Here is a 12,437-nt window from a genome sequence, read left to right as displayed (position 1 = left end):
TTTGTTTCTTTTTAAGCACTTCCTCCCTGCTTCAGCTTTTTAAAGGTATTCCGTCATATATTGTCTTCCAAACATTTTATGGTTTTGCCTTTTACATTAAGATCTTTAGTCTGTTTATCATTATTTTGGGGTATGGTGTAAGATAAGGAGCTAATTTCTTTTTCCTTTTTTTTTTTTAAATAAGCACATCAGATTGTACCAGTACTGTTTATTGAAAAAATATATCCCTTTTTTGTGGATCTTTAATGTCAACCAGTAACCATTATTGTACATCAGGTGTCCACAAATGTATGGGTCTGTTTCTGGGCTCTTTACCATCTATTCTCTATCTGTGTGCCAGAATCACACTGACTTAATTTCTAAGTTTTTATATAATAATTCTTGGTATCTGGTAAGGCTCTGGCCCTTTGCTCTTCCATCTTCATTTTAGATTGTGCTTATAAAATTTAATAATTCATAGCACTCCCTCCTCGACTTTTATTCTGTAGGTGTGTATTTTAGTTCTTTTTTAATTTTAGAAGGTATCATTAGTTCAGTATTTGTTTAGATTTACTTGTTTTTTATTTCCTACTTTAGTTCCTCACTCCTTTTTTGTGTTTAATACATTCTGGGTCACTTTTTATCTACCTGACGTGTATCTTTTATAATATGTGAATTTGGGCTGTAGTCCATTTGGGGCCCATCTAACAGTTACAAATTCTCGCAGGGCGGCGGGGGGGGATTTTATACCCCTCCATTTGGTGCCAAGATTTGATATAGGCTGTTTTGTGTGCCGTCTTCTTTCCACTAAGATATAACCTTTGGGGCCTGTCTTTATTCTGGAGGGCCCTCCCGAGAGACCTCCCTTCTTGGGGGGAGGGGGAGACCTTGAGCTTGCTCAGTTCTGCGAGTGCCCTCGCTGCCCACCCTCATTGCTCCACTTGCTCTCTGGATTCCAGCCTTTGCTTACGTGTGTTTCATGTGTCATTTATTCCTTACTGACTCGCTGGTTCTTTGATGCATTTTAAAGGTGTCATACAATTTTTCTTCAGCGTTTGTAGCCTTTTGTAGTGAGAGCCAGCCAGGGTACCTGGTGTGCCACGCTTCCAGAAATTAAGATGCTTCAGAGTCTCAATTTGGCAGCAGCAAACTCTGAAGATTAGAACTAAGACTTAGTCATGTTCACGTCTGGCTTTTTTTATAACATGTTTTGTGATACTGATCAGTATGAGGAAAGGGAGTTGGTAAGTGCCCATTAATGACAGAGAATGTGCCCTTTTGAGACAGACTAAGGAGCCAGTGAACCCAGAATTCTATGTCTGTCCATGGAACTTTTGTCCTTGTTTAAAGTAAAAAGAGCACACCTTATTGAATGTGGTGGACTTTGGCCTTGAATCTGGGCATGTCATTGAGACCTGGGTTGGATGACAACCCCTCTGAGCCTTATTTTGCTCACGTGCACAGTGGGGGTGATCATACTGATACCCTCCCAGAGGATTAGTGTGCGTATAGATGAGGTAGCATGTATGTGTGAAACACTTTGCAGGCAGTTTGCCACAGCAGCTATTCCAGTTACTCCCTTAGTGGCCTCTGTTGGACGTGTGTTCTCCACGTGCCACAGCCCTTTGGGAAACAACAAGCCTACCGTTTTCTCTTGCCAGTAACCTCCCCTCAAGTGTTTAGCATGGTGGGACTTCTTATTAGCAAGACTGTGTTTTCTCTGGACACAGTCCAACAGTCCCACCCACAGTCTTTACCAGGACTCAGGATTTCCTTTCAGCTGGGTAATACCCCATCAGGCTGGGAAATCGTAGCGTCTGCACAGGGGGCTCTCTGATCAGTTACTCACATTCAGGCATTAATTCGTACCTAATCAACGAATGCATTTAGAATTTACATCAGTATTGACAGGTCTGACCCAGTGTATCACCTTCTGCTTCTGCTCACTGGGGACATACACTGGCCTACAGTGGAAACTCAGTCTTTTCGGTCTTTGCCAGTTTGAAACTGTAAGTGGTGAATTTTGCTTATTCATATTTATTTGATTATTAGTGAGGTCGAATACCTTCTTTATCTGTATCGAGTATATTGACCACTCCTATTTCTTCTTTTGTGAATTGCCTGTTCTTTTCTGACTCATTTTTCTGTTGGGAGACTTTTTTCTTGTTTAATTTTTAATAACAGCTTTATTGAGACAGTCACATACCATACAATTCACCTATTTTAAGTGTACTATTCAGTGGCTCTTAGTTTATTCACAGAGTTGTGCAGCCGTCACCACCAGAGCATTTTCATCATCCCCAGAAGAAACCCACTGCCCGTTAGCAGTCATCCCCGTTTACCTCTGTCTCCCCCAGCCCTAGGCAACCACTTCCTATCATTACTGATTCGCCTATTCTAGGCATTTCATATAAATGGAATCGTGCAACTTGAAGTCTTTTGTGGCTGGCTTCTTTCATGTAGCACAATATTTTCAAGGTCCATTCAGGTTGTGGCACATATCAGTGCTTTCTTATTGTCAGATAACACTCGATTGTATGGATAGACTACATTTTATCTATCCATTCATTAGTTGATGGACATTTGGGCTGTTTTGACCTTCGGGCTGTTATGACTAATGCTGCTATGAACACTGGTCTACAGGTTTTATGAGGACATATGTTTTCATCGTTGATTAATTTTAAGAGCCTTTTTTATGTATCAGGACTCTTAACCCTTATTTTCCGTATAGGCTGTAAATATTTTCCCCCGGTTTATATTTGCATTTGGGAAGTTGAGAAGGTAGAGTAGAAATGTGAATGAAACAGAACATTTAGGTTTCTGACCAGTCTTTCATACCCCTAAGAATTAAGTTTGTGTGCCCTCACTTCCCCACCATGGCCCCTGTAAGCGGCCCCTTGGGGCTGGCCTGCTTCCTTACATGGCCTTGCAGGTGCTCTGTCTGTCTCTCTTTCTCTGTGTCTGTCTGTCTCTCAGCCTGCCTGCCCTGGGACCAGGCAGCACTTAGGGTGGTTTCCAAGTTTCTCTCAGAAGCTCGCACTTCAAAGTGGCTGGCTGAAAAACCACCAGGCTTGCAAGTCATCCGTTAAAAGGCTTCCAGCAGCTTTGCTGATTCACGCTGCTGCAGGTGGTGGGTGGAGGGGCCGGAGGTCGGCAGCACTGTTTCTTCCAGGGCCGGCACTGGGGCCTGAGCTGCTTCTAATCCTCCCAGGGCTGCTGTCCAAACACTGTCTTCTGGAGCAACACTCAGCATCTGGTTTTGAGGAGCCTAACAGTTTTAAGAAATCCTTGGAAACTGAGACATTGAATACTTGACCACTTTTTGTCTAGGCCTATTCTAAGTTTTTGAGGTCTCCCAAAATATTCCTCTAAAATATCCTTTTTACCCATTTAGTTTTTCCTAGTCAGGTTTTACAGAGTATTAACTTTAGTTTGATCCTGTTTGGAATAGTAAATGTACAATTTGATGTTGGCTTATATAGTTTATAGGTGTTCGTATATATTTCATAGTTGATGTTCATGTCCTATTTAGTTCATGTTCATAGTTGGAAATCTTAAGTTTTCCAATGTAGGGAACGTTTTAGATGAAGAAAAAAAAACTCTGCTAAGTTCTAGGTAAGTGTCTCATTTTTATTGTCATTCACATGGTGTCTGTTATACTTCAAATGCATGCATTTGGAATCTGCAGTCTTATTAATAAAATCATTTACTCAACATTTATCAAATCTTAACAGTAGAAGGAGCCTTCACAGTTACTAATCCTAATGAGGAAACAAACCCAGAAAAAGTCAGTCACGTGAAAAGCGTACATCCACCTCCTAATAATTAGTGTTCAACCTACTTTTTTCTTTTGGTTTGGATTCTTGATCTTAACTAGTACCATGGGACAACTAATCCTTCCTTTGGAATTGTCATGTTCTGTCTTCTTTCTCAATGAAAGCCTTGTTGCTCCTCCAAAATCATAGTGCTCGTTGTAGAAAGAAGGTGGCTTTTGCCATCAAGTATGAAGCACCTCTGCCTTGCCTCTGGTTAGTGGGCTGTTTTTTTTTTTGGTATGTTCTCACCCTCATGTATTTTATTTTATTTTTAAATTTATTTGTTTATTGTATTTATTTTTGGCTGCATTGGGTCTTTGTTGCTGCGTGCAGGCTTTCTCTAGTTGTGGTGAGCAGGGGCTACTCTTCGTTGGGGTGCATGGGCTTCTCATTGCAGTAGCTTCTCTTATTGCGGAGCATGGGCTCTAGAGCGCAGGCTCAGTAGTTGTGGCTCACCGGCCTAGTTGCTCCGCGGCATGTGGGATCTTCCAGGCCCAGGGATCGAACCTGTGTCCCCTGCATTGGCGTGCGGATTCTTAACCACTGCGACACCAGGGAAGTCCCACCTTCTGGTTACTGTTGAGTGGAATAAGCATTGCAGTTTGCAGAGCCTTTTCCTGATCTTTTTTTTCTTTTTTAATTAATTTTTATTGGAGTATGGTTGCTTTACAATGTTGTGTTAGCCTCCACTGCACAACAGAATGAATCAGCCATGCACATATAGATATCGCTTCCCTTTTGGACTTCCCTCCTGTTTAGGTTACCACAGTGCATCAGGTAGAGTTCCTTGTGCTTCATAGTATGTTCCAATCAGTTGTGCATTTTATACATAGTATCAATAGTGTACGTGTGTCCTGATCTTTTTTCAGGTTGAAACTGTATCTGTCCTAGGGGCCTGGGTTACTGATGTGAATTTACATCCATTTTTAGAAGATAGGGAAGGGAGGAGAGTGTTGGGGTCCTCCTTTTCCCGTAAGAAATCAGTATTGCTGGCGTGGGTTTATATGTGATAATGTAAGAATGCTGATGGCCAGCAGCAGCTTTGCGAAGTGGAAACTTTGATTACCATCCCCATTTTACAGAAAGGAAATTCAGGTGCAGAGATTCAAGTACTCTTGCCCAAGGGACTTAGCTAGCTTTGGCTGGCTTCCAAGGCAGGAGTTTTAATGGGCTCTGGGGAGTCAGTCAGCCCCCTGAGTGTGTGTGACTCTCAGGAGAGGGCTTCAGTTCCGTCGAAGTGTCAGAGGGGTTCATCTGGGTCTGGAAAAGGCTAGCAGCTGCTTTTCTAGGGGATTTTCCATTTTGTCCCCTTAAGGAATTTTTGCTCATCAAGTTTTCCTGAGTGACACATTCTTTGTGCAAATTATCATAATTTTCCACTTCCCTTATGAGAAATTTTTTCCTGTTGAGAAGTTTTCAGTCACCAGGTCTTGTAGAAAATGTCTGAAAGGTTTTATGGTGAATAGAAACAAAGAAGCTCTGACTTTGTTGACATTTTCTTTCTTTTTCTCTTCTTTCTTCCCTCCTTCCCTCTTGTTTTACTTTCTCAGTTTTAATATTTTAATAGATAACATTTACAAATAGTAAAACAAAACAAAGAAAAAACCCAGAAAGGATACAGAGTGAAAAGTGTAACTCCTTTCCACCCTTCCCCTGCTGCTCCAAGGGCATCCCCCTTACCAGTTTCTTGTGGGTGTTTTCTTTGAAATGTGAGTAAGAGGTAGGAATTCTCAGCCTGGGATGTGGTTTTGGACAAACAGCTTCTCCTAAGAAGAGCTGGGTAGTAAATGTTAAGGGACATTGAGCCACTCAAAGAAGAGGTACTTAAAACCTTCAAAGGATGTTATAATATTTAGCAGGAGGGCTGCTTACATGGCTGCTCAGAAAGATCCACAGTTAAGTGTGTTGGGTTCTAGGCACCAGCCAGACCCTCCTGGTGCCAGCGGGGAGGTGACATTGTCCCAGTCTTCACGTCCTGAGGGTCCAGCACTGTGGGACTTTCTGAGTAGTTTTTCTGCTTTTACTCTTGCCCTTTCAGCCTGTTCTCCATACTCATGCAGCCAGAGTGACCTTTCAGAAATGTGACTCTAACTGTGGTCCTGGAGTGACTCCCTTCAGCTGGGGATGAAGCTAAGTCCTGGTGTGATAGGCGTGGCCTCCAGCCTGTCCCTGCAGCTGCGCTTCTCACCACTTTCTCCACTCACTTATTACTCTCCTGCTGTGAAGTGTGCTGTTCTCCCCCAACCCGGGCCCCAAGCATGCACACCATTCTTTCTCGTGCACTCACACCATCGCATGCGCTGATCTTTACCTGGACGCCCTTCCTGCCTTTGTTCTTGTGTCTTTTTAGATGTACTAGGCACTGCTTCCTTCCATGGTGGCACTCGGTGGCACCTTTCAGCTCTCATCAGTGGGTAGTGACAGTCTGGGTCTTTCTTTCTGGGGGAAGGTCCTCCAGGGTGGGTGCCCAGAGAGTCCTGATCGTATTCCCCTTGGAGCCGCCAGCTCCCAGCAGGGCAACTGCACTAGGTAGTGCTCTGCAGTTGACTTTAAAGTACTGTCCACTACCCTGTCCCCTCAACCCACCACATGCAAAGATTGGACCGTGAATCCATCTATATTTAACTTGAGTGGGTGATTCTTCCCAGGCTTTCTGCCCTAAGTCACACAGTCACAGAGCACTGACAGCAGAAGTTTGAAGCCAGAGGGGAACAAATTCCATGTGCTTTTTTGTCACGTTGGACCAGAGTGTGGCTCCTTTGGTCTCCAACTTCTGCCTACCTGAGGCCTTGACCAGCTGCCTTGTCCAAAAGGAGCCATGCGTTTCACTGGTAAAGGGACTTCACTGGGATAGCCTGCTTTGTTTAGTTTTAATTAATTCATTTTGTCCTTTTTTGCTTAACTGCATATCAGTCGCAGACTTTGTTAGAGAAGAAATATCTAATTCTACTTTTGCCAATATTTGTGCAATACTTCCTGTTATTTATCTTCTTTAATGCCCACAATCATTATGTATATGGTGGTTCTCCGATTTAATGGGTGAGCAACCTAGAACTCAGAGAAGCTTGCCTGAGGGGCCCCTGGTAATATTGGAGCCAGGATTCAAATGCATGTGCTTTGAGTCCGAGTCCATAGGTCTTGTCTCTTTATCCAGTAATCTCTCCCACGGTGGTCCCATTCCATCTTGTGGCTTTAATCACCATCTCTGCTGTTGACATCTCAGCTGTGATTGGCCAGAACAGAACTCTGACTTTCCCCCTGCTAAACCTTTGCTCCCACCATCGTTCCTCACCTCAGTAAGGCACCACCACTTGGCCAGGTTCTCAGGCTGAACATTTTGATGCCATTCTTGACTCCTTTTCTTTTCTCACAACCCACATCTACTTGATCAGCCACCAAAACATATCCCTAATCTGACTACTTCTAGCCTCTCTGCCTCCACCTTGGTGGAGGCCACCTTCATCTCTTGCTTCTCTGCTGGTGTTCCTGTGTCCACGCCTGCCCCCTTGCAGTCACTCTTCTGCTCTCGACCCTCCCAGGGCACCCTAGCATACTTAGAAGAAACTCTAAAGCCTAACTGGCCTCTAAAACCCTGAGTGATCTCAGCCTCTGCTGCTGCTGACCTAAGTGCTCCTCATCCTCCCAACTCGCTTCCTTCTTTTCGGGCACACCTGTCTCAGGACATTTGCATTTGCACTTCCTTGTGTCTGCAACAGTCCCTGGGCTTATGGTGGCGTGGCTGGCTCTTCACTTCATTCAGGTTTTTTGCTTAAGTGTCACCTCCCCGGAGAGGTCCTACTTGACCCTTCTCTTAGATAGTTAATAGCCTCTGCCTCGGCTTGCTTTGGTTTTCTTCACAGCACTTAGTATGTGACATTATGTATTATATTGATTTATTACCTGTCTTCCCCACTAGGCTCAAAGTGGGAATACTGTCCCTAAGGCAAGCACAGAGTAGGCACTTATTAAATGTTTGTGAAATTCTTTAGTCTTTGTTTATGTCTCTTCTCTAGTTTATGGACTGAGGTCCCCCAGGGGGAATGCAGTATGTGTGAGTAGTTGTGCTGCTGTATCACACCACAGATCTTCTGTGTATTAGGGGAGATTTCTGATTCACGTACAGAGATCTTTTTCTCAAATACATACTGATGCTATTGTGATTAATGGACTGACAATTCATTTTTCATAGTGGTTTTTGTCTATTATTTTCTCAGTTAACAAGCACCAGAAAGTACAGTGATCATTTCGTAAAAGGGTCTACAGAATATTTTGACCTTGAGTTGATCATATTTGACAAGGCCTGGAATCTGTTCTATACCAGGCATGTTCCCCAACTTGATTTGAGAGCAGGGTCCTAGGGTAGGTGCTATAAACGGCTGTAAGGAAGAAGCAAGAAGGCGGCGCACCCAGCAATAAGTTTATTCAACTTGGGAGGGGAGGCCACCTACTGGTATAATTTCAGGCTGTGTCCTTGTGCCACTACTGCTCAGGGAGTATTGGGCAGAAGGGAACGGGGGGGACGCTGGGAGAATGATCAGACCCCATGTAAGCCCCACATATCCTGATTTTGTCTTTTTGGTAGCAAGGCCCTTAATTTACCCCATGTCAAGCTTCGAGAGTCCCCAGAGCAAGTACTTGCGTAATGGGTTCTAAACTGGCACAGGTGCTGGGGTGTAGGACACGCTTTCTTCAGGGCCAGCCAGCCACGTTCCTAGAGCAGTGAGGTCCATCAGGGGTCAGGGAGAGGGATGTCCACTCCCTCTTCAGAAGTGTGGGTAAATCTTAGAGATAGTGGACGTTGCATACCTGGAAAAGCAAAGTCAGTATCACAATTTACTGTTATATTTAGACATTATTTTTAGATTTAAAAAAAAAATCAATGTTTTTAATAACAAACTTCAGCAAAGAAAATGGTACTTCTGCTGTTCGGTAGAAGATGAAGCATTTGGATCTGTTGGGAAGGGCTGAGTCAGGCTGTGTGTTTATACAAAGTGGAAATTGATTTTAAAAGTTTGAGAAACACGAGCTTAACATAAGAGCTATGTTTGCTGGGCAGGAGGAAAGTTCCAGTCGGGTTGGTTTTGTTGATATTTGCTTCTCTGCCACGTTGCACGGAAAAGGGACGGGTTGTCACACCAGGCGGGTTGGTGGGGTTGGGCAGGTAACTTTTGTTTGCAGGACTGGTCTGCTGTGAACTTCCATTTCCTTGGCCTGAGTTCGTGCATGCCAAGTTGTGTACAGGAGCCACCAGTATTTCTAGAGAATCGGGAATGCTGATCCCTGTCACCCCCTCTCAGGTGTCTCGAGGACCCTGGGTGGCTGTCTTGCGTCCAGGCCTGCAGCTGGCACAGCATGTTTTGGGAGCCGGGAGCTATTGTTCATCAAGATCGCCGTCTCCTGGTGGCAGGCCCGTTGTTTCCTGGCTAATGGCTTCCCTCTGTGTGGCAGTTTGGAAATCTCGCCTGCAGTTTAATGCTTGCTAATAACCGGGGTCATACTTCATGTTTGACAGGTGCCCATTTGACTCTGAGATGGAGCGGCCCTCTGTGGACCCACTTAGAGCTCTGGGCAGGCCCTCCAGCCTTCAGCCAGGAGCACCCTTGGGGTTTATGGAACAGTCGTTCAATATAAAGTGCTTTCCCGACAGAGAAAGTCGCTCTGAGTGGTTCTTGCCCAGTGCCCCCCGTCTCTTAATGTTAATTGGGCTCCGGGATTTTTCTAGATTGCATTTAGAAGGAATAATGGGTTATGATTACAGCGTCTAAACAAGGTTCGTCACCAAGTAGTTATTAAGTACACCTGAGGTGCCCAGCGTAAAAGGATATGTAGAAATCATCTGATGTGATCTTTGGCTTAAAAAAAAATGTATAGTCTGCATCTCTGCTTCCTGGTAATGTTGTTGGCCAAGTGCTTACCACATGCCAGGCACTGGGCAGGCCCTTTACTTATATCGCCTTAGTCCTATAACGAACATGGGAAGTAGTCCCGTTGACTCCATTAGGCCAGAGAAGCTTTGCTGGAGGTCACCTGCTAGGGTGGTAGGTGGTCGGTGGCAGGACCTTGGATTTGAGCCCGACTCGGCTTGACCCCAGAGGTTCTGCTGCCTCCATGGTGAACTGCCTCTCGAGTCCTAACTCTTGGAGGCAGCAGGGCGGAACTTGGTGCCCGGTATACCCATGCTCTTAGTTTTTAGGGGATCAGACTGTGCCACACCTGGTACCGTGCTGTTTGGCATGTTGAAGACACTCCGTAAATGCCACTTTGTTGTTGCGGGTGGCGGGGGTGCGGATCTGGGATTCAGATTTTGTTGAATTGAGCAGAGTGGATTTCACGACCCAAGGAGAAACTTTTCTCACGTCGGCAGTCTGTTTGCAGATGTTTTGGATACAGAAGGCAAATGAGATATATCGTGTTTTCTCTGGCACCCCCCCCACCCCCCACCCCTGCACTCCTGTCAGCCTTTGCGGCTCCTTCCCCTCCTCAGGGCAGCCCTGGCCAGAGCGGCTAGGAACACAGTTGGGAACAATCCCATCTCTGCATGGATTGAGTGTGGCACCTTCACCTCACTTTTTTCTTACTACAGATTTTGTTAATTTTTTTAAAATAAATAAATTTATTTATTGGCTGCTTTGGGTCTTTGATGCTGCACACGGGCTTTCTCTAGTTGCAGACAGTGGGGCTGCTCTTCCTTGTGGTGCGTGGGCTTCTCATTGCAGTGGCTTCTCTTGTTGCAGAGCACAGGCTCTAGGTGTGTGGGCTTCAGTACTTGCGGCACATGGGCTCAATAGTTGTGGCTCACAGGCTCTAGAGCACAAGCTCAGTAGTTGTGGCACACAGGCTTAGTTGCTCCGTGGCATGTGGGATCTTCCTGGAGCAGGGATCGAACCTGTGTCCCCTGCATTGGTAGGCAGATCCTTAACCACTGTGCCACCAGGGAAGTCCCGAAATTTTGTTAAATTTTGAAAAATGTTTCCATATAATGTTTCCCATGAAATGCACGTTTAGTTTAAATATTAAATCTAGGTGTATCCAAATAAAGGAATAGAGCACTCCCAGCACCTCAGAAGACCTTAAATATCCCTCCTCCTATCCAGAGAGAACTGTTACCCTGAAATTTTTTGTTAATCATTCCCTTTTCTTTACAGTTTTACCATCTGTATCAGTTATCGCTTGCTATAAGCAAACCACCCCAAAACTTAGTGGCTTTAACCATCAGCAGTTTATTATTTCTCCCCATTTTGTGGGTTGACCGGACAGTTGTTTTTGTTCTACGAGGTGTTGAGGTCACTCGTGCCAGAATTCAGCTGGTGACTCTGCCCTGCCGCGGTCGGCTCGGGCATCTCAGCTCTTCCTCAGGGGGCGTGTGGAGATCAGTTTCTCCTCCAGGGCCCCTCCACGTGTCCTCTCCCCGCAACAGGAGCACCCGGATGTCACTGCAGTGGGTGGCTGAGTTCCAAGAAAGCAAAGCAGAAGCTTCCAGACCTCTGAAGGCCAGGCCTGGGACTGGCACAGAGTCACTGCGTCCTGTTGGTCAGAGTCATCCCAGGGCCACCCAGATTCAGCCGGAGTCTCATGGCAGGTGTGGGCAGATGGGAGGGATTGTTGGCGGCCGTCCTCAGAGATTGCGCCCCCCGTGCCCATGCATCCATGTACATGTGGCCCCTTTGGAACTGCACTGCGGGGCTTCCCCAGGTACCTCGCGTTTTCATTCCCAAATGAATTCCTCGTGGGGCCAGCCAGGGCTTGTGTCCAGCCAGGCTGCTGGTCCTCAGGGGAGCATCCCAGCTCTGACACGGTCTGCCCCGCCACTCAGGGCTGCCGACTGCAGACGGCGGGGTCACGAAAGGTGCCCGCTCGCAGGCAGGCGTTGGTCAGAAGCATGAGCTCTGTGGTCTTGTTCTGTGTATTTTCTGTCGTGCTAAGCTTTGGGGGTCTTTCTCAGAAGCAGCTTTTCCTAAGGCCCACACGTAGCACCCTCGAAGCAAGGTGACATGTGGAGGAGGGGATCCCCATGCTTGTGCTCAGCGGAGGGCATCAGACACCACGGCTGGGCCGCGGAGCCACACTCGATCCCCGACGCGGGTAACGAGCAGTGGGCTGGCTGCTCGTCTTGTTACTGTGTTCAGGTCTCCTCAGACAATGCCCCCTCCTCATGTGCACTCAGGACGCGCAGCTGCCACCTCGCAGCCCACCCCTGGGGCCTCTGTGACCCTTTGTGTGGCCCAGGCAGGTGCACCCTGCCCCACACGTTCACCTCTTTTCCTGGCCCCCTCTAAGCTTGGCCAGAGGGGTGGGTTCCTTTCACTGCGGAGTATAAAAGAGGAGCCAGGAGACAGTCGGAGGACTGCGTGCTCATTCTAGAAGAGTTCACCTAGGTTTGGAGGTGGGATGCTGCCTGCTTCTAGCTCAGCCCCTCTGAGGGGAGGACGGAGCTGGCTGGCCCCTCACCTGCTCACTGCACCGCCTTGGGGAGAAAGGGGCTGTTGGAGTTTTGGAGCAGGCAGTCAGCTGAGGGAGGTGAGTGGGTGAGCGCTGGAAGACAGCCTGGGGGCTCTGAGCTCCACTGCCCCTGGGGGGGTGTGCGGTTATAAAATCAGTGCTGCTGACAGGCGACACCATTTAGCACGGGCAAACCCCCTGGGG

At 46.6% G+C, this 12,437-nt stretch overlaps 1 protein-coding gene across 6 annotated transcripts in view; it reads left to right on the top strand.

The window, feature by feature from the left end:
* ZBTB17 (zinc finger and BTB domain containing 17) overlaps positions 1–12,437 on the top strand; it is a 30,921-nt gene that overhangs the window by 8,148 nt on the left and 10,336 nt on the right. Inside the window, exon 1 of one of the 6 annotated variants that reach the window (XM_057697396.1) lies at positions 10,598–11,373. The exons of the other annotated variants lie outside the window; for them this stretch is intronic. Coding sequence (XP_057553379.1) covers positions 11,367–11,373 — 7 coding nt within the window. The 5' untranslated portion in view covers positions 10,598–11,366. Of the gene's footprint in view, positions 1–10,597; positions 11,374–12,437 lie in introns of those variants that run through there. 6 annotated transcript variants of the gene reach the window in all.

The sequence above is a fragment of the Hippopotamus amphibius genome, chromosome 1 (genome assembly GCF_030028045.1).
Source record: "Hippopotamus amphibius kiboko isolate mHipAmp2 chromosome 1, mHipAmp2.hap2, whole genome shotgun sequence".
In the NCBI taxonomy this organism is placed as follows: domain Eukaryota; kingdom Metazoa; phylum Chordata; class Mammalia; order Artiodactyla; family Hippopotamidae; genus Hippopotamus; species Hippopotamus amphibius.
This window is presented reverse-complemented; position numbering and strand designations above follow the sequence as displayed.